Raw genomic sequence first — 20115 nt, 5'->3', positions numbered from 1 at the left:
GGAAGTGCACAGGGATAAACGCAGGAAGGTACATGTTGGGCCCCCTAGATTTCTGCACACCCAGTTCCTACAGGACATGGTGCATTTCTTCCTGTGCAGGAATGGGCACTGGAAGTCCTGTAGCAGTGCGGTTTCAGGCTCACATTGAGCCTTTAAACAACACCGCCGCAGGACCATCATGCACCCGCCAGACCATAAAATTACTTGTGATCAGGTGGGCAGGCGGTAGCAACTTTTGACAGTGAGGGAGCATAGCGGTGAGGTGCCGTCCACTCCCACACCGCCAAATGCAATAATCTGGCCCTTAGAAAAATACGTTTGTTTGTACTTTAAAGACCAAGATCTCTGAAATAAGGTAAGTTAGTTTTTGAATAAAATTACTTTTCACTTGCAAAACTCGGAACAATTTCGGTCTAGTTCAATGTTATCCTAAGGGAGGAAAAACTGGTGGTAAAACAGGTAAGAATTCTTCGGGACCAAGGTTCAGCAAGGTTCAGGTGAGTACCAACACTGCAACACCTTTGGCACAGGGGCAGGCGGGTGCAAAGGTCAAAATCAAAGTTCGGCCGAATGAGTTTCAATGTAGACTGGGGGTGGTCGAAGCCACACTGCTTGCAGGTAAGTAAATCAGTTGCAAGGGCCAAGCTTTGGGGTTAGGTTAAGCACAGGTGGGGCCACAAAGCTGCACCAAACATACACCACCAGCTGTACAGGGGCAGCCGGGTGTACAGTGCAATTTCAGCGTTGGGCGCCCAATGCTCTTTAATGGGCATTCTGTTTTTGACAATAAGGCTGCAGGTGTTGCACTGGAGGATCAGTACAGTGACCAGCGACGACACAGGTAAGTAGAGGTGTAGGGGGTCATACGGGCACCGTCGGGTCAGCTCACCAAGGCCCAGGAGCTTCAGGTGCAGGGGTGCCTTTCGACGTCTTCTTACCGGAGCCAGTTGCGGTCAGGGGGAGCCTCTGAATTGTCACTGCAGGCGCCATCGTGGAGATCAGCCAACACTGCACTCGAGGTCAGGATCATTGGGGAGACTTCACTGGACAGGTGAGCCACTAAGACTCGGGCTGTGGGGGTCGGGTGCAGAGCAGGCAGGAGTTGCGGTTTCAGCTGGACCCGGATCCCTTGGAGTAGATTTCTTCTGGAGAGGTCTATTGTCGATGGGAGTCTTTTTTAAAGGCAGCAGTCCACCAAGGTTTTTTTTTTTTTTTTTTTTTTTTTTTTTTTTAGAGGTCACAAGACATGGTGCCTTTGGTCACAGGTTCTTCTAAGCTGGAAACAGGCAGTTAAGGCTGGAGCCAAAGCAGTCGTCTTCTTCAGTCTTCTCTGCAGGGCCGTCTTCTTTCTTGTTTGTTTTTCGCAGATTTAGTTTCCAGGTCTGGGTTAGCCATTTAAATACTAAATTCATGGGCGTTTTAGGGAAGTAGCAGGTAGGACCAATGGGCACCTTATTTGAGGTGACTACACCCTCAATTACGCCACCCTCCTATGAGAGGGGGCCCTGACCTAGACCTGTTGGAGGGGTCTCCCCATCTTTAAGATGTAGGGGACTGAAAATTGGTTTAACTTTGCCTTCTCCGCCTGAGGGGAGGAGCTTGCAAAGTTGGGCACATCATCTAGCTTGTCTAAGTTTTCCCGCTCAAAGAGGCTGTGGGTCACATTACAAAGCTGGCAGGCCTTTTGAAGCTTCCCCTTCGAGCACTGGCCCATCATTGGGAAGGTGGTGTGACATCTCTGCCCAGGATGTGCATGGTCTGGTCCCAGAGAGCAGAGGCTCTCCACCCAGGAGTCCAGAAACCGGTTTGTGTGTGGCAGGCTGCTTAAAGCCAGTCAGTGCCAACACCAGGGTCGGTAGGTTTTCAGGGGGTCTCCGATATGCACTCTGAGTACATGTTACATTAAAACCCCATATTGGCATCATTGTGGGTTTTTTGTGAGTAGTAGTTTGGTACCAAACACTCCTGTGTTCAGTGAAGCCATCATGGTGCTTTGCATAGCCAATGTACTCTCTATGGCATCCCTGACACTTACAATACTTACAATATTAGGGAAGAGACCTCAATATTGTAGAGGCATATATGCACATGCAGATATGCCCACACCTGGGCTATCGTGCACCCTGCTGTAGGGCGGGTAGGGTCTGCTAGAGTGGTGACTTATGTATATCTTAGGCAGTGCTAACTTACTTGGCACACAGGTAGTGTGCCATGTTGACCAACATTTTGTCAGCACTAGGCCATGCATGCTGCAGTGGCAGTCTGCATGGCCTAGGTGAGGGGTCCCTCTTTAGTCCCAATGCCCTTGGTACCTGGGTACCTTATACTAGGGACTTAAAGGGGGGCCTGAGGGCCAATTAGGAAATATTTTTAGGGAAGAAGCACTGACAAAGGGAATCAGATTGGCAGGGACGCTGTGCACTACTATCAAAACCACATCAATGTCCAGGCAAAAGGTGGGGGCTAATCATGTAGTAGAAAAGTATACATGAATATGGGATGATGTTGAATGTCACACTTGGATAGATAGTACAGTAAATCCTCAGATAGTCATAAGATTAATGTCTGCTTCTTTCTGATTCAGAGGAAACTGCACCGTTAATGTAGGTTCCAATATCAACTACAGTGCCGCAATAGAAAACGGTGACATGCAGGGGAGCACCTTCAGCTTTATGGATTATTTGTAGTGTGGAGATCTACGGTATGTTCAGCTACCACTGAACTGAAGTGGCTTATGCTCGGTCATCTTGCACACCCTTGTTTTGGTCATTCTTGGAATTGATCTGTTAATACTTCATGAGCATCCCATTAGCCGTCCAACAACGTTGTTACATCATAACCCAAGGTGAAGAACTGCAGAGCATTATGGCACTACCACTGTGAAAGATGTCCCCCAATAGTACCAGTTTTTAGCTTTCTGCTGTTTGTTGAGGCTAAGGAAACAGCTCATTGGCTACCGATAACTCGATGGGAACTTTGGAAATACATCAAACTAACAAAGAATGGATTTAATGTCAAAGGAAGCTGTGTGCCATGAGAATGAAGATAATGCAGCACTGGTATGAACGTGACCATTGACTGCAATGGAAGGATGAGTATATGCAAAGATTGAGACTGGATGCTGTATTTTTGTCACAGCGGATAATGAGGACCATGGAACTGTTGTCAGAGGCAATACAAACTTTATATATCCTCCAGAAGAAAATGGTAGATGAAGGAAGTGCCCCAGATAATTGGATAAACAGATGATTTTCTGTACTATCATCCCTGTTGGCAGCCTTGTTGCCAGCTCTTGTGGAATTAATATATTTTGGTATTCAATTGATGTTAGCATGTTGTATGTTGTAGGAGGAATAGTACAAAGGCAAGAGGAATGTTCCTAGTTAGGAGATTAACACAAGTAGTAGATGCTCAGGGAAACACATATCACTTAATACCAAGTACAGACCAAGGTTTAGAACCAGTAGATTGAAATATCAATTAGAGGGGGGAATGTTATAGAGGAAATGAAACATGAAAAAATTACGCTACAGCGGACACCAGTAGAAAACGATAAACGTATATGAGGTGAAAGAGCAGGGTAAGCCTAAAATTCATGCATGACCTGCAAGGTCTTAGTTAAGGGAAAACCTGTGTTTGTAAGCTTGAAGGAGGCAAGTATTATGTGTTCTTAGCAAGTTGGAAACATATTTAAACAATAAGAGCAGGAGATTTAATTAGCGAAGAGCACACAGAGGTCTTGAGAGTAGAATGATAAAGCGCGCACACACACACGTACACATGCAATTAAGAGTAGAGAATAGTTTGTTAACCCGTTAACCGCAGCAGTAATTCCGCCGCGGTGCGGGCGTTTCCGTGCGCGGGTGGGGCCACGTCAGCCATTGGCCGACGGCAGCACTGGGGAGGTAGTGTAGCAATTAAAGGGTTAAGTATGGTTAGAAATTACAATGACTAATGTGCTGAGAAGTCATAATGTTAGGAACACAGGTGATTAAATGTTTTTGTAACCAATGTGTAACTTCTAAGTAATTAATTATTTGACCTTATGTAACAAGCATTGTCTGACTGAGTATAAAAATGGCTGTATGTGCAGCAACAGATTGAAACCAGCTGTTCACCTTTGTAAGGATAGCTAGTCTTCCTGTTGCAACAGTATAGAGGCTTTGTTTGCCTTGCCAAAGGAGTCTTGTCTTTTTATTTAACTTTCCATGCAACACTAGCGGTAAAGAAGATCTCATTTAGAAATGCACTTCGACAAGGAGATTAAAGAATGCAAAAAGCAAAAACAGCACACATTTAATATTGTGTAGTTTAGTCCCAGAGCCGCCACCCTCGTTCAAATCAAACACGAACCGGTCATTCTTTATTTACATAGGTCACTAATAATGAGGACAACTCCTTTCAGGTCAAAGAGGAATAGGTGTAGCATATGGTTTTAAGCAGATTCTTTTGAGTAGTGACATTTGGATGATCCCTGCTGCAGCAGCTTGTTTTTTTGTTCTATTGCTCAAAAACAACAATGTTAGCACTGAAAATCAGGTTTTCATATGAGTATAATGCCTTCAGAAACACAGGAAAACCCTGCACTTTTTAAAAACTGAGAAAATATCCACTACATTCCTTCACGTATTAAGGTGATGTGTTAATTGGTTTGAATATTTTAACACATTAATGATACTACCCAGAAGCTTTTCTTAGTCGCTCACTTTAATTATCGTAATTAGTTTCCAGCTCTTGAGGATCTAATGCCACAGACTTGGTAAGTTTGCGAGTTAATGGATGCTGAAACTAATCTTCAAAGGTTTTAGTAAAAATATACACGACCTGAAGTTTTACCTTGGGTTTATTGTATATAATGGTATTATATAAACTCTCGAGGCTTGGTTATGACAAAGCGCCTTACCTAGGGTCTCCAGCCGCAACCATAAAAAATTGCAAACGGTTCAAAACTGTGTGGAGCGACTTCTGATGCAGGTTCACAAGCACAAATCAGCTAAACCTTACATTATGTCCCTGCATTGGCTTCCGTTGGCTGAGAGAATCCAGTTCAAGGCTTTGTGTATTGCCACCAAGGCACTCTCAGCTAAGGCCCCTCTGATTCTTCAATCCATTATCTCCCCTTACCTCCGTAAAAGATCTTTGCGCTCTGAAAAAAACCATCTAGCAATAGCTCCTAGAGTATACCGAGCTCGGATTGGGGGACGTCTTTTTTGCCTCATCGCGGCCAAATGCTGAAATCAGCTCCCAGATCATATCCCCCTCGAGGCCAATTATCTCTGTCCGCAAACAGCTGCAGATTCTGCTGTTTTCTGTAACTTTCTGATTGCTTGATGGCTTTGTCTCTAGCGCCATGTAGCCATGCGCTAGAGACATAGCGCATATTGACACTTCTTCAGTCCCTCAAATCGGGCTCACCCTCAGACCCCTGCCCTGCCCGGGTGCTTTCAGAAGTAGCCAGTACTGTATACAGTGAGGTCACCCAGATAGTGAATCTTTCTTTATCGTCTGCAACGGTTCCTACAAGCTGGAAGCAGGCAAAGCTTTTGCCGCTCTTAAAAAAACCAGGGCTGGACGCTGCTGTTCCAGGGAATTATCGTCCTATATCCCTTCTGCCAGCATTGGCAAAAATCTGTGAGAAAGTGGCTTTTCGCCAACTCAAGAACTTTGTTGAGACCTCTAATGCCCTGCATCCAGCTCAATCGGGATTCAGGGCGGCCTACAGCACTGAGACAGCTCTGGTTGAAATGGTGGAGGCAATCCGGGAGTGTTTGGACGGTGGCGGCAGAGCAGGCCTGATTCTTCTGGACCTCTCTGCCGCGTTTGACACCGTTCCCTACGAGCTCCTCCTCGCCAGGCTGTCTGCGATCGGCATTGGTGGCTGTGCCCTGGCCTGGCTAACATCGTTCCTATCAGATAGGACACAACAGGTCTGGATGCCGCCCCATGCCTCAGAGCCTAAACAACTTCTCACTGGGGTCCCCCAGGGCTCCACTCTTAGTCCCCTACTGTTCAATGTTTACATCACTCCCCTGGTTTACCTGGCGGAACAGTACGGGGCTAAGATTATTGGCTATGCCGATGATACACAATTGTTGTTCACCTGGCCGGACGATCATCTGGATACCACAGGAGTCCAGCTCTGTTTGTCCTCAGTCTTTTGCCGGCTGACTATGGCCCAGCTGAAATGCAATGAGGACAAATCCGAGGTCCTCTTCTATGGTTCTTTTCCTTCCAGCTTTAAAAATTTGCTATGGCCCCCGAACATTTCCAGTCCTAAGGTGATGGGTGGCCCGCTAAAAATCTTGGTATATGGTTTGGGGAGGATTTAAGATTTGATGATCACATAAGGAAACTATCAGGAACATGCTTTTCTACCCTGAGAACGCTGCGAAGATTCTTCCCACTGCTTCCCAGAGAAGCAAAAGAGACTGTTGCCCGAGCTCTCATTTTATCGAGACTGGATTATGCGAACGCTCTGTTCAGCGGTATCCCTGCTTATCTGGTTAAACGCCTACAGGTCATCCAGAACGCCGCTGTCCGCCTCCTGTTTAATGTTCCGAGATGGAAGAGCGTTCGCCCCCACATGCGCAGCCTTCATTGGCTGCCAGTGGCACAGCGCATTCTATTTAAATCCCTAGTGCTCTCGTTTAGAGCAACTCATGATCAAGGGCCAGCCTATTTGAAGAAACGGTTCACCTTCTATGCCCCTCCACGTGCTCTTAGATCGTCCTCCCTGTTTAAGATGACTCTTCCTCGCTTCAAGCGGACTAGACTAGCGGGTCAGTCTATAGCCGTGGTAGCTGCCCGGGCTTGGAATGCCCTTCCCCTTCACCTGCGCTCCATTCAGTGCGTAGGCCAGTTTAAGAGGAGTCTGAAAACTCATTTATTTACCGGTGTGGCATAAGCTGGTCCCCGCTCTGTCTTTCTCTGCCTTTCTCAATCGCGCCAGGATACTCCCAAGTAATAGAGCGCACTATAAAATGGTTTATACATATACATATACATGCGCTCTACAAGTGTCTATTCATTCATTCGTGTACACTTTTTGGCTGTTTTGGTTTTGCTAAAATAGTGTCCATTTTGTACAGAAGTCTGCCTTCTCAAAGGGACCAAGAGCTGATAGTACTTGGAATAACACAGTCTTAACTGCCTTCAGAGACGCCTTTCTGCTCAACCACTGAGAATAACTGATGCCAGTCTCTTAGAGGCCTATGAGGTAGCCAAATGTATACTAAATAAGCACTAAGAAAGTCGATGGATTTAGACCCTTGCAAGTCAGCAATTTAGATTTAATTATTGTGTGTAAATATTATAAAATAGGCATCAAGAAGTTTATAAGTAAAAATAAATATAAACACCAGCATCTCAAGATGGCATGCAAGTTTGCAAAAAAAAAATATTTTTTCATGGACAAAAAGCAGGAATTTACCCCAATACCTCGGCACTAAAATGGATTTTTTGGGGTGCACAAATGAAATCTCTCACAGCCGAATTAATTGATGTTGACTGACCCACTGACCAACATGGTTGGCAGAAGAGAAATGTGAAGCGCACAAACCAATAGATCTAGAGAGCTTACAAAGAGGTTAGGTAGGTACCCATTTTCAGTATTAATAAGTGGGAAACCTGAGACTGGTGAGACAGTAAATCTCAACCTATAGCACTCTCTCCTTTAGAAAGCACTGGCAAAGCCACACAATCTGGTGTTGGCTGACAACAGTTGAGCTGCATAGACTGGAGTGGCATAGAGTGTACTAGCGTACAGTGGAATGGGGTGGAGTGAAGTGGCACTGAGTGGAGTGTAGTACTTGAAACATAAGTAGCCGGAAAGTTGTTGAATGTACGTAGATGTAACGTGGCAGGAATCTGGATTATAGGGTGTAAATGGTAATTTTAGGTAGGTGTAGATAGTGTAAGTGGTGTTAAAGTTATAAGTGTTAAAAAAAAGTAGTTATAGTCATCCACACTATACCGTGGTAACTTTATGGTATACAGTGATAGATGCGAATAAGAAGGCAGTATGCGATTGGCAAATGGATGTCTTTACAAAATGAAAAAGAGGGTCATGTAGTTTTCTAGCAGGCTTTCGCTACGTCATTAGAATTAAGCCCTACCAAGATATCTATTTTTTCATTAGCGGAAATAATCATTTAACTATTTTACACTATTATCAGCAATTATTTTTACAGCATCATCTGGTTTAATTAAGTCCACCACAGCAACTGCAGTCACGAACTACTTATGAGTGCGGTGGATGACATGTTAATCATCCACCGCACTACCACAGTTTATAGACACCAACAGGTTGTTGATTTATTTTTAATTTGCTCTCACCAGCAGCACGCACAGAATTCTGACATCAAAGCAAAAGTGAAAGATACCATGATAATTCTGTGGGAAGCTATAATCTTTTAATCGGTGCTGGAGCCTAATTCTTCTCCTCCCTTCCATCCACACATAAGCAACGACCAACAAGGGCAAGGTAGTGTTGGAAATGGGAGAACGTCCACTAGCCAGTGCTCTCCCAGCCTAGCGGAGCCCACTGGGTCAACAGGAAATATAGGGGCCCTTCTTTGGGTTACCCCCAACTTGCCAGGCCGTGGGGAGAGGGCTAGAAAGCTTACAGGATCACAAAGGATTATTTGTAATTTACTGTTGTGGGGGTGAATGTGCCCCCCTCAAGTCCCCATGCTCATAGGAGTCTTTCTGCTAGGGGCTTTTAACCCAATATGCACCCAAGAAGTAGACAGCCCGCTGGACTAGGGAACTGCTTATTTACTGTCTTTGCTGGGGTAGCTATGGGTAAGAAGGGGAACCCCTGAGCATGGGTCTGTGATTCCCCAACCTAAAGTATTTTTACATCCCATCAGGAAGGTAGATAGAGTGAGTTTACCCCGAACTTGTCCACCAAGAGCAAGAGGGCAGAAACTCCACTATACCAGTCTAACATTTTGTTTGCTCATTGAGGGAGCAGCCTCCCTGAGCATGGGTCTGTGTACCCACTTGCCTCTGGGAACAACCTGACAGTCTTTCTACCTGTTCCGGAGTTTGATTTAGGGGCAGGGTTGAGGGGATTACCATAACTCTGCCTTTAGAGGGCAAAAAGTAAACTAGACGCCAGATATAAATTATTTTAGAAAAAAAATATGTGGAGTGGGATCTGGCCTATACCCAAACAGTAAAGCCCTAAAGTCTTACTACAAACCTGGGGCGCACAGCATCCCCATAGCCAGCTAACGTTAATTTGTGTTATTTTGGGCATAGTTTTGATATATGGACCAGCAGAGTGGGGGTAAATGCAAAACGTTCATGTTCCCAGATTTGATAAGCTCCCGTTGCATGCTCTAGGCCTAGCCATACAAGTGAATAACTACTTTTATTAGGAGAAGTGTGGGAACACTGGGTGGTATGTAATGTGTGGATCAGTGCAGATTACAGATGTTTCCATCACAGAAATAGGAGGTAGATGTGTGATTTTATCCAAGGTTTGAGGACTCCAGGATCTGTGAGCAAGAACATGTCATGGGATCCAGCCAAGGGAAACCACCATTGACTCTCCTGGATGTCTAGATTTCCAGAATACCAGGCCCAAATACCAACTCAAAACAGGTAAAATAATTTGACAGCATTACTGGTACCTCGATGTTGCATTTAGTAGCCTGCTGTGTTGCTTGCTCTAGATCGAGCCACACAAGTGGGTTAGCGTTTTTAAGTGGGAGAGGTGTGGGAATGCTGGGTGGCAGAAATTGTGTTTCTCTGCAAATTCTGGAAGTTTCCATCACAGAAATGCGAGGAAAATGTGTGATTTTAGGCAAAGTGTGAGGTTTTCCAGGCATTGTGAGGAAGAAAATGTTGGTGGGTAATTATACTTAGTATAGCAAATGCTATATTCCGCATAAAAATCAAGTTTATTTACAGTGCTATAGAGCAAGGTGCATAAAAACCCATTATTTCCACATGCATGGAAAAGTGTAATAAAATGTTCCAACTGGTATACGAACAAACCATTTTCCAGCAAGCGGGACTATAGACACTTATAGACAAAGGACAAGTAAACACTAAAATACCTCACAGGATAGCTTGACAATTATAAAAAACCAAGTTAGCTCATTAGGCAAAACCAGACAAAACCATACAAAATAAATACAAAACCGCTTACCCGGACTGTGTGTACTCCTGCATTACCGAAGCAACTCTCTGTACTAGCTGCGCTGTTGGAATTGGTTCCTGGTAAACCAAGAAATATTGCTGAGCCAACTTCCGAGCCCTCCGTACCAGTACCCTGTTGATAAAAAACAACTTTTAATACAGGCATCCCAAAGATTGAGGTATATGCCATGCAAGCTCATCAATCAAATGAAAACATTTATGTTTTGAGTACTGAATTTAAAGTACACACATGCAATCATTTTTTTCAGAAGTCAGACACATGTTAAATGTTTTTTGGAAGATTAACAAAATGTCCTTATATTTTAGTAGGGAATTGGTTTCTTTAGATGAGGCTTCAAAACTATTATTCGGATGGGTCCTGGGTTCCGACAGTGGAACCAGCTAGGCTTCGCTGTCAGAAACACAGCAGTTCCCCGCCTCTAAATCAGTCCGGGGAGTCGCACGTTCGGTGGGAGGGAAAGCACAAATCTCTAAAATCAAATAAATAAACATTTCTCTTATATTAGCACCTTTCAACTTTAAAACGATTGGTTGAATACTAGGCTGAAGAAAAGATCTACTAGATGGGGTGAATGGCAGGTACACATTCAGTGCATTTCAAATGTAATCGATTAGTAAACTCACGTCTTTCATTAATTGACATGCACCTATATTCCAACATGTGGGGACTGGGGACAGGATCCAAGATGCCGAGTCGGAAGGACGTGTTGTATGATACACTGTAATGTTGCCACTGGCCCAGTGTGGGGAAAAAAAAAAAAAAAAAAAAGAAAAAAAAAAGAAGAACACTGGTACTTAAGCCGGAGGAAAACTCGGAGTGGAAAGCATACACATTCTCAGAATAACTCAAAAGAAAGGCCACACTACTGGGTAACAAGATGATGCTTGGGGGGAGTGGGCAGATTATAAAAAGGGGTGGGGTTAGCCACTTATAGCTACAAAGGTGTGGGACTCAAAATGGGAGCAAAAAAAAAAAAAAGACTGTGCTTGAGAGTAATCTTGTATGTGGCATTCTACTGTGACAACCCGTTAAGAAGCATGGTATGTCCAGAGGATGACAAGCTGGTTGTGACTACGCTGAGTATTGAAAAGTAAGGTACATCAGAAGCTGATCTTGGGGAGGGTAGCATTGGTGCTCTTTAGCAAACTACTCTGGTACTTGCTTATTTTAGAATTCAGTAACAAACTGGTATATTCAAACAATTATTAGGTCTCGCTTAGAGACGCAGAGAAGCTACTCACTAAGCGAGGTCTATTGTCGCCGACTTGAGTTTGGAAGTGGGACAGGAGATGTGCACGCGTACGGCTTGCGGCGTATCACAACTCCTGCTTGCATCATCCGCGAGTACATATCCTGTCCGGGCGCGCCGCGCTTTACGTCAGCCCTGGTCTCTGTGGTGCTGTGCTCTTAATCTAAAGCCCTAATCCTGCTGTTGCATTCAGTTTGCTCCTCTCCTCGCTGGCCGCAGGTGGAGTGGCTTGCGCACCCTAAAGCTCCGGGATAAGTCAGCCGAGCGCGCAAGCACCGCTGAGCTCAGCACGCTCCTGCCCGGACCGGGGAGGATGCTGGCCGCGCAGTCACCCACAACACCCGGGCCGTGATCCCCGGGACGACCGCAGAGTCATGCATGTGTCCATCACCTGCACGGAGCAAAACTTGAAGGGCCGCAATGGGAACGAGCGGCACAGCAAGCAGAACTCCAGCGGCTCAAACGTGGTGAACGCGGCGTGTGCCAGGTTCCGCACCGTGGCCATCATCACGCACAGCCTGGGCACCTTCACGCCTCAGCATCACATTTCGATGAAGGAGTCCACCGCCAAGCAGACTGGCATGAAATATAGTTAGGGACTGCTCTTTATTCACACCTATGGCTCCTGCGCGTAACTTTATGACAGCGCTTGGTTCAGGTTAAATGCACGTGGGGTGAGGGTAATCCTCCAGGCAGCGCCTGCAGAGCATTATTGTGGTCTATAGAAGTTGTTTGATAAAAAGTTTGAAGACGTAGTAAGGGTTATGGGGTTCACCAACATCTACACGACCCTTCATGCAACATGACCGATCTAGCTGTATGTCTCTTCTTCAGTGTTTAATACGTTTTGTACAACATCAAATTAAAAGTACGATATGGTGCTTCAAAACAACGACTCATTTTAGGTTTGTAACAAACAGAGGTAGTGCATAAGGGGAGTTCAAAAACCGTCCTTACTGTTACACGGTAGGTCTTCTTTTTTCTGTAAGCACTATTTTCTTTAATGAGTTTGTCCTACTGCAGGCACTATAGGTTTTCTAGCAAGATTCAGAGAGCCATGCCTGTTTCACTTTCCAAGTAGCCCAGGACAATGGTGGTCGCTTTCTTTTTTTAAAATGTTTTTATTGGTTATATAACAATAATCGGTAAGACAATTCGCATGTAAAAGTTTCAAGGTCACATTAATTATTAAGCATTTGACACATTGATTCTCACCATCCCCTGTCCCTCCCACAGTAACCAAAATGTGATCCAAAAAAAATCCACTCATCCCGCCCTTTTAATTGTCCCTAGAGTCATCGTCTGCGCTATCATCGTCAGATTCAGGAATGGAGTCGCAGATGTCTCCCCTGTAAGTATTCCATGCAGTCCATATTTTGGTCCATTTTCGGGGCATTTCCGATTCATATAGACAGTCCTCTCAGCAATCATGGCGACGTCCATGTCCCTGCTCCAAGCCTCCAACGAGGGTAGCTCAATGGCTCCCCACTTCTGCGCCACATTCCGTTTAGCTACCATGAGGCCTAGCGTCGCCAATGTGTGTCCATGGTGCGATAAATCGTTCGGTTCCCATATTTTTAGGACGTACCTGCGTAGTTCAGGTAATAAAGAAACACTCCGAGTCTGTGATATCGTTCGCAAGGCCTTGCGCCAATAGTCAGTTATTAGTGGGCAGTCCCAGATTGTATGTAAAAAGGAGCTCTCGTCCCCACATCCCCTAAGACAATATGGATGCTGAGCCCTGCCTAGTTCGTGAAGCGTACTTCTGGTGAGATAAAAGCGATGTAAGACTTTAAGCTGAACAAGCCGTAGTCTGGCCGAAATTTCCACCTCTCTGGGCGAAGAGAGTGCCGCCTGCCATTCTGTCTCATCCATGGCTCGAATGTCTGCGGCCCAATTATCCTTTAAAATTGTGGTGGGATCCAACTGGTTATTAATCAATTTGCGGTATGTGAATGACGTGGCACACTTGGGCATAAAATCTGTGAGTAATCTATCTTCAAGGGGAGAAGCCTCGGGTACGTCTACGTCCTGTGGTAGTACTGCCAGGAGTGCGTGTCTGATTTGTATGTATCGAAATGTTTCGGTAGGTGCCAGCTCGTATTGTCGCCTAAGTTGATCAAAAGGGATGACCGTCCCTTTGTCCCATAGGTCGCCCACTGTGGATATGCCTATGCTGTCCCAATGTGCAAAACCCCTGCTGTTCCTAAGTGACCCGAGCTGCTTCACATCCCAAAGAGGGGTGAGTTTGGCAATGGTCTCCCTCCACCCCAAATGTGCTTGTGCCGTGTACCACAGCATGACTGTGTGCTTCGTTGGGCCCTCCAGTGTAGGCGCCCGTCTCCTGTTATACAGGGCCGCTAACATATTGTCTGTTCCCAGCTGCGCCCTGTACGCTGGGTCCGTCTGAGGGGCGTGAATCCACTGGTTTATGACTTTGGAGGTGTGCCGCCTAATAATAGAGGCGTATATTAGGGAGTGCTATGCCGCCGTCGTACCAGCTGCGGTACAATTTAGCCTGTGCAACGCGAGCCGGTTTGCTGCCCCAGAGGAGCGTGGACACCAATGGTGCTATTTGTTTAAAATATCTCAAGGATACCAGAAACGGTGTGTTTTCCAGCGCATATAAAAATCGGGGCAGGGCCATTATTTTAAATAAGGCTGCTTTCCCCAGCAGCATCGGGGGTAGTGATACCCAGTGCGTCACATCTCTACGCAAGCGCTCCAGGGGGGTGCCAGGTTTTTGTAGAAGAAGGCTGTGGGGTCCTTCATTATATGTATACCTAGATACTTGAACGAATCTTGAGACACCGCCAGTGGACAGTGAGGGGGGAGTCGTGGTACAGGTCCATAAAGTAGATATAGAACTGCCTTGGAACAATTTATGGTGTAACCAGAAACTGCTCCAAAAGCGCCGCAGATCAAGTAATACCGCTAGAGCGTCTACTGGGTCCGTAAAATACACCAGAATACCGTCCGCATAGAGGGATATGCTGTCTTCCCAACCCTCCGCCCATTTAATACCTTGTAAAAGAGGAGTCACTCTAAGCCGCGCCGCCAGGGGCTCCAATACCAGTGCGAAAAGAAGCGGTGATAGAGGGCAACCCTGCAGAGTCCCTCTTGTCAGCGGTATAGTGTCGGAGAGACGTCCATTCACCGCCACGCACGCCACCGGTTCTGTGTAAAGGAGCCGGACCCGCGCACAAAATTTAGGGCCCAAGCGTGGAAGAACCGCAAAAAGGTAGGTCCATTCCACCATGTCGAAGGCCATTCTTGCGTCTAGGGAAAGGACAGCTGACGGCCCAGACAAGACATGATCCCGCGCCAATGCACTGTGTAGGCGTCTGAGATTTAGCGAGGTATTTCTGTTTGGTATAAAGCCGGATTGCTCTGTGTGAATAAAGTTGGGCGAGTGCGCTTGTAATCCATTGGCGAGCACTTTGGCCAATATTTTGTGACTCGGCATCGAGTAGCGATATTGGGCGGTAGGAGAGACAATCCGACGGGGGCTTCCCGGGTTTCAGAATAGCCACTATCGTGGCCACTCTCTGGTCCAGAGGCCGTAGTCCCTGCTCGAAACTGTCATTGTGCATATCAAGTAGGTGGGGCAGAGAGTGTGCACCATACGTTTGTAGAGCTCCAACAGGATCCTGTTGGGTCCCAGAGCCTTACCGGATTGTAACGACTTAATAGCAGGGCTCACTTCCTCAATGGTAAGATCTGCCTCAAGCTGCAAGGAGGCCTCCTGCTCAAGTCCAGGCAGCTCTATGTCTGGTAAAAAAATTGCGGCTTCAGCCTCTGTGGCAAACGAGGATGAAGCGTACACCCTCCGGAAATGCTCAGCTAGGGCATGCACTATGTTACCCGGATCCAATGTAAGATGACCCTCGGCCGTACGTAGTTGTGCTATAGTCCTGGCCCCACGTTCCCTCCTGTCCAGCCTGGCCAATAACTTCCCCGCCTTGTCACCTACGTCATAAATTTTATGTCTAGTTGCAGTAAGGGCGGTCATCGTTTCTTGCCTAAGATGTTCCCTGCATTGTTGTTGTTTTAGGTGAAGGGTGTGTTCGGAATCTGGTGTTGGGTCAGTCGTGTGGACAGTGTCTGCTGCTTGTAACTCCTGTTCCAGCGTTACGAGGTCATGGTGTTTCGTTCGTATGTATCCTGTGATGGATGCTATAGCTTGTCCCCTGAGGACTGTCTTGTAGGCCTCCCACAGTATGGCTGGGGAGCTAACCGAGGCTACGTTCTCAGCAAAGAAACCTTTGGTGGTCTTACGAAGTTCCCTTCGTATCTGCGGGACTCGTAAATAACCTGGGTAAATTGGGTAAAGTCTTTTGCGTGAGGTGTGGTGGGAAGAGTATGTTAAAACTACTGGCGCATGATCAGAGACACCCCTGGGACCAATATCAATGTTACCTATGTGTGATAAACTGGACTCGGAGGTCAGGAAATAGTCTATTCTAGATAAACTGTTGTGTACAGCCGAATGAAAAGTGTGTTGTTGTGCTACGGGGTGTTTATGTCTCCATACGTCCACCAGTCCCAACGCTTCTGAAAAGCTCTGTAGGCGGAAAACTCTGGGTGTCAAGGCCCTCACTGGGTGTCTGCCTACGCTGGCATCCATCATTGCATTAAAATCTCCCCCAATGAGAAGGTCCCCGATAGGCAGAGAAAACAAAAAATCACTGAGGGCCAGGAGCGCCGCCTGCAACGCAGGGGGGATATATACTGACACCACATTAATAAGTCTGCCCTCCCACTGACCATGCAGTGCCGCGAACCTTCCCCGATAGTCATGCCTGGTTTGTAGAACTATAAAGAGTGAGTTCTTTCGTAGCCGGATACCCGATCCTCTAGACCCTGTGGAGAACTCAGAGTGTATCACCATTTTGAACCCCCATCTGTCCATCGCCCTACACGCCGCGCCCGTGAGGTGGGTCTCCTGCAGAAGTGTCAGTGTGGGAGCCTGGCGTTTCAGGGCTCGCAGTACCAACCCTCTTTTAATTTTGTCCCCTAGTCCGTGGACGCTCCACGTGAGCACCGTTAGCGGGACTACTGGGCCTCTACCCGGGCGTTAGCGTGAGGCGTGATTGTCACCATTAAAGTGATGAAAGATATATGGGAATTGTAACCCAGTCATGTCATGTGAGGATCTAACAAGCAGTAAATACCATGCTATGGTGTCTGTTCCGATGCAAACCAAAACTAAAAAAATGAACAATCTGTAGATCCCAACCCCGGAAACCAGCCCTCCTCCCTGCCTCCCTGCCCGACGGACTTCGAACTGCCAACATACCAGAGTGCTCCATCCCAACCCACAACAGTGTACTTGCGTGTAGGGGGTGCGAAGTCCAGTGAAAGTGCAACCCCTCCTTTCCGGCCGGGCCCGCATCCACCCAGTGTCCAGAGCCGTCTTATGTACAATGTCATTTACACATAGGTGTCCTAGTTACAGTTTGTTCTCCACAGGTCCGGTTCAGCCATTGCCAAGGTCATCTGCGTCCACTCTCTGCGAGTTGTCCTTTTCAGGCGGAAAGAGTTCCTGGCTGCCCCCGGCGTGGCCATCGGTCCGGCGGCGTGGCCATCGGTCCGGCGGCGTGGCCATCGGTCCGGCGGCGTGGCCATCGGTCCGGCGGCGTGGCCATCGGTCCGGCGGCGTGGCCATCGGTCCGGCGGCGTTGTCCTCTGTTCGCGCGCTGGGGTCCGTCCATTCTCCACCATCCCTCAAGCCAGTCGTAGGCCTCCTCACGAGTCTCGAAGAACCATATCTTCCCCTCAGCCACGCCTCTCAGTTTTGCTGGAAACACCCCTCGGGCTCGTAGTGCTTTTTTTACTTCCAGGAAATTGCGACGGCGTTTTGAAACCGCCGCCGTATAGTCAGGGAAGAAGGAGATCGAGGAGTTTTGCAGACGAATTTGTGGGGAAACTCGCGCAGTCTGGAGAATGACATCTCTGTCCCGAAAATTGAACAGGCGCGGGAGCACCGGCCTGGGGGACGCCCCCGGTTTGGCCCGTCCACCCGGCACCCTATGCGCCCGCTCCACAGAAAAGAAAGTAGAAAGTCCCTTTGGCTGCAGTCTGGTTTATATCAATTCTTCCATGGCCTGGGTGCCTTCACTCTGCAGAATGCCCAAAATGCGGACGTTGTTTCTGCGTGAGCGCCCTTCCTGGTCGTCCAACTTTTCGGCCAGCATTTTATTCTCCGATTCAAGTGGTATGACAGTTTTCTGTAACACTGCCGTGTCGCTGGTTAGAGTCTTTGTGGTCTGCTCTACCTCTGCAACCCTGGTGGTGATTTTTTGAAAGTCCGCGCGAAGTAACGGCACATCTGTGGAGATGGAACCCACCGTGGTCTGTACATTGGCGAGTGCTGCCATTATGTCTTCCAGAGTTACTTTTTTGGGGGTGCCAACTCCTGGTGCATCACTCGACGAGTTTTTCCCCTCAGGTAGTGGAGGACAGTCTTTTGTGTAGGCGTATTTATCCAATTTGGCTTGTCTATTTTGATTTCTGGGGCCTCTGCCTGCCACGGCATCACCCAGGGTCGTCAGTGGAGACTGTCGCGTGAGGGCGCCCGTTGTCGTGGTGGCGCGTGTGACCAACAACCTTTCAAGGTGCGAAGGCTCTGTATGTGCTGCACTCTGCTCCACACAGGATCTTTAGTGTGCTTGGTGGTTGAAAAGGGGGGGGGGGGGGGGGGGGGGGGGGGGACCAGGTCTAGTCCATGGCGACCCGGGGGAGGGGGGGGGGTCACAGTTCCACCACGGCGTTGTGCAATGAGAATCCAGGTCTCTCCCCCAGTGTGATGACAATGTGGTCTTGTGGTCTGCAAGAGTCAATGAATTCCCACCTTCGGGACCAATTGGGGGGGTACGGGGCGGGGGAGGGTACAATGCAAGTGTCCCCTACCGGCCGTATTCCGGTTGCAGAGTCGGCCACTGGGCCCAGTGTCAGAGTGGTATGCCCTCAGCGGTATCGCTGTAATCCAAGGTTGAGGTCCCCCGAGTGGCCCGAGGACCGGCCGGTCCAGGATGCGTCTCCGGGGAAAGGGGAAAGAGGGCGGAGGGGTGGGAATCAGGACGTATTTTCCGCCACTCCAGCTAGGACTCTCTTTTTCTCGCCCCCGTGCGGAGAGGCCCCGGGCGAAGACCGTAATCCACACACAGGCCTCTCCGCCCCTCGATACAAGCCTCGAGGCTATGGGCTATGGGCTATCGTTACCAGCCCCTCTGTTCTACTGGGGAGTAGGGGAGCTTATCAGCCTCCTTTCGTCGTCGTTGGATGGGCCTGGAGCAGTCCCGCCGCCGCCTCCGTTGCCCGTCCGGGCGTGTGGTCTAATCAAGGCCACGACTTCCTCGGAAGGAGTAGGCCGCCACCTCGTGGTCGCAGCAGACCCCGGTTTTCGTCTGCGGATTTTTGTCAGAACCGCGGCAATCGGTGCCGCTCGGTCACGGACGCCCGCGGGAGCCCCCGCCTCTCATCAGTATGCAGAATAAGTATCCGGATTAATTAGGAAGGGCACCTCGTCGCCGGAGCCTTCTCAGCAGGCAGCCATCTTGCCGGCTGCTAGCCACGCCCTCTCCGGTGGTCGCTTCTTTGATATGAAAAAGTCTACCATTTACAAGGGTTTTAGCTGTTGGTATTATAAATGACAATCTCTTATTTAAGTGTTAACTATCAAAACTGATAAATAAAAGGCACGGTCATTTAAAATGCAAATAGCTTAAACTCTCGCAGATGCGAGATCTATTGCATTGCAAATGCTTGTTTTAATAACTTGTTACTACAGCACTTATTACCAAGGCTCCATTAAAAATATAGTGCTATACATAAAAAGTGTTGCTATTGTGCAATTTTATGGTACTCAATTTATAAACCTCAGAATGACAGGACAGGAGAGGAGCTGGCTTGAGCAAAGGGGGCACGCAGACCCCCCTACTCAACAATTACAGGCCTCAGGGCCAACATGCTTATTGATAGGGGGTGGCAGGTGGGCACACAGACCCTCCTCCAAACCTCTTTAGGTCTCAAGGACCCCCACACCAGCAGTATTCTTTTTTTCAATAAGGGGAGGGGGCTGCTGATCAGAGGTTCGAACGTACAAATATAATTAAGCCTTTAATCCATACAAGAACAACAGTTACCAGCATGGGTTTCAATAACAGGAGAACATTTTTACTGTGCAACAAATGTGATCAGATGTGGATGCAAATGATGGGTGTGTAGTGCTACATGCACTACTATGCAGTGGGACCAAATGATGACCTTTGACTACCATTGTTTTAATTGACGTAAGTTTTTTTTTTTAAAACTTACTCTATCTTGAATGTACAACATCTTTTTCTGCATTTTGCCTTGTGATTTCATTTTGTGTCTCCTTGTAGCTATAGAGTGGGAGTTTCACAGAGCAGAACTGCCTTGCCAGGAACAGAACATGAGTGGGGGGGTTTGGAGGGTGAGAGAATAGTGCTGTAGGCAGTGGTGCGCAAATGTGCATTATGTTGTACATAGTGAAATGGAGTTTTACCTATGGTTTTTTATTTTTTAATAAATCTTTTTATTATTTGAACAAGAAAAAAGGAACAGACATATCCGGTGCCATACATACATATGTTGATAATAGGGTGAACAGGATTGATAGCAGGATAAACATGGAGCAACAGAAGAGTCCCTGAGAGGCCAACGGTCATGA

General features: G+C 47.4%; 1 protein-coding gene across 1 annotated transcript in view; it reads right to left on the bottom strand.

Moving 5' to 3' along the window:
• PSMA2 (proteasome 20S subunit alpha 2) overlaps positions 1–20115 on the bottom strand; it is a 161210-nt gene that overhangs the window by 80425 nt on the left and 60670 nt on the right. Inside the window, exon 4 of the mRNA XM_086964872.1 lies at positions 10160–10282. Coding sequence (XP_086820998.1) covers positions 10160–10282 — 123 coding nt within the window. The remainder of the gene's footprint in view (positions 1–10159; positions 10283–20115) is intronic.

Source organism: Lissotriton vulgaris, chromosome 4_1, assembly GCF_964263255.1.
Source record: "Lissotriton vulgaris chromosome 4_1, aLisVul1.2, whole genome shotgun sequence".
NCBI lineage: Eukaryota > Metazoa > Chordata > Amphibia > Caudata > Salamandridae > Lissotriton > Lissotriton vulgaris.
Note: the sequence above shows the minus strand (reverse complement) of the source record. Positions and strands in the feature narration are given on the sequence as shown.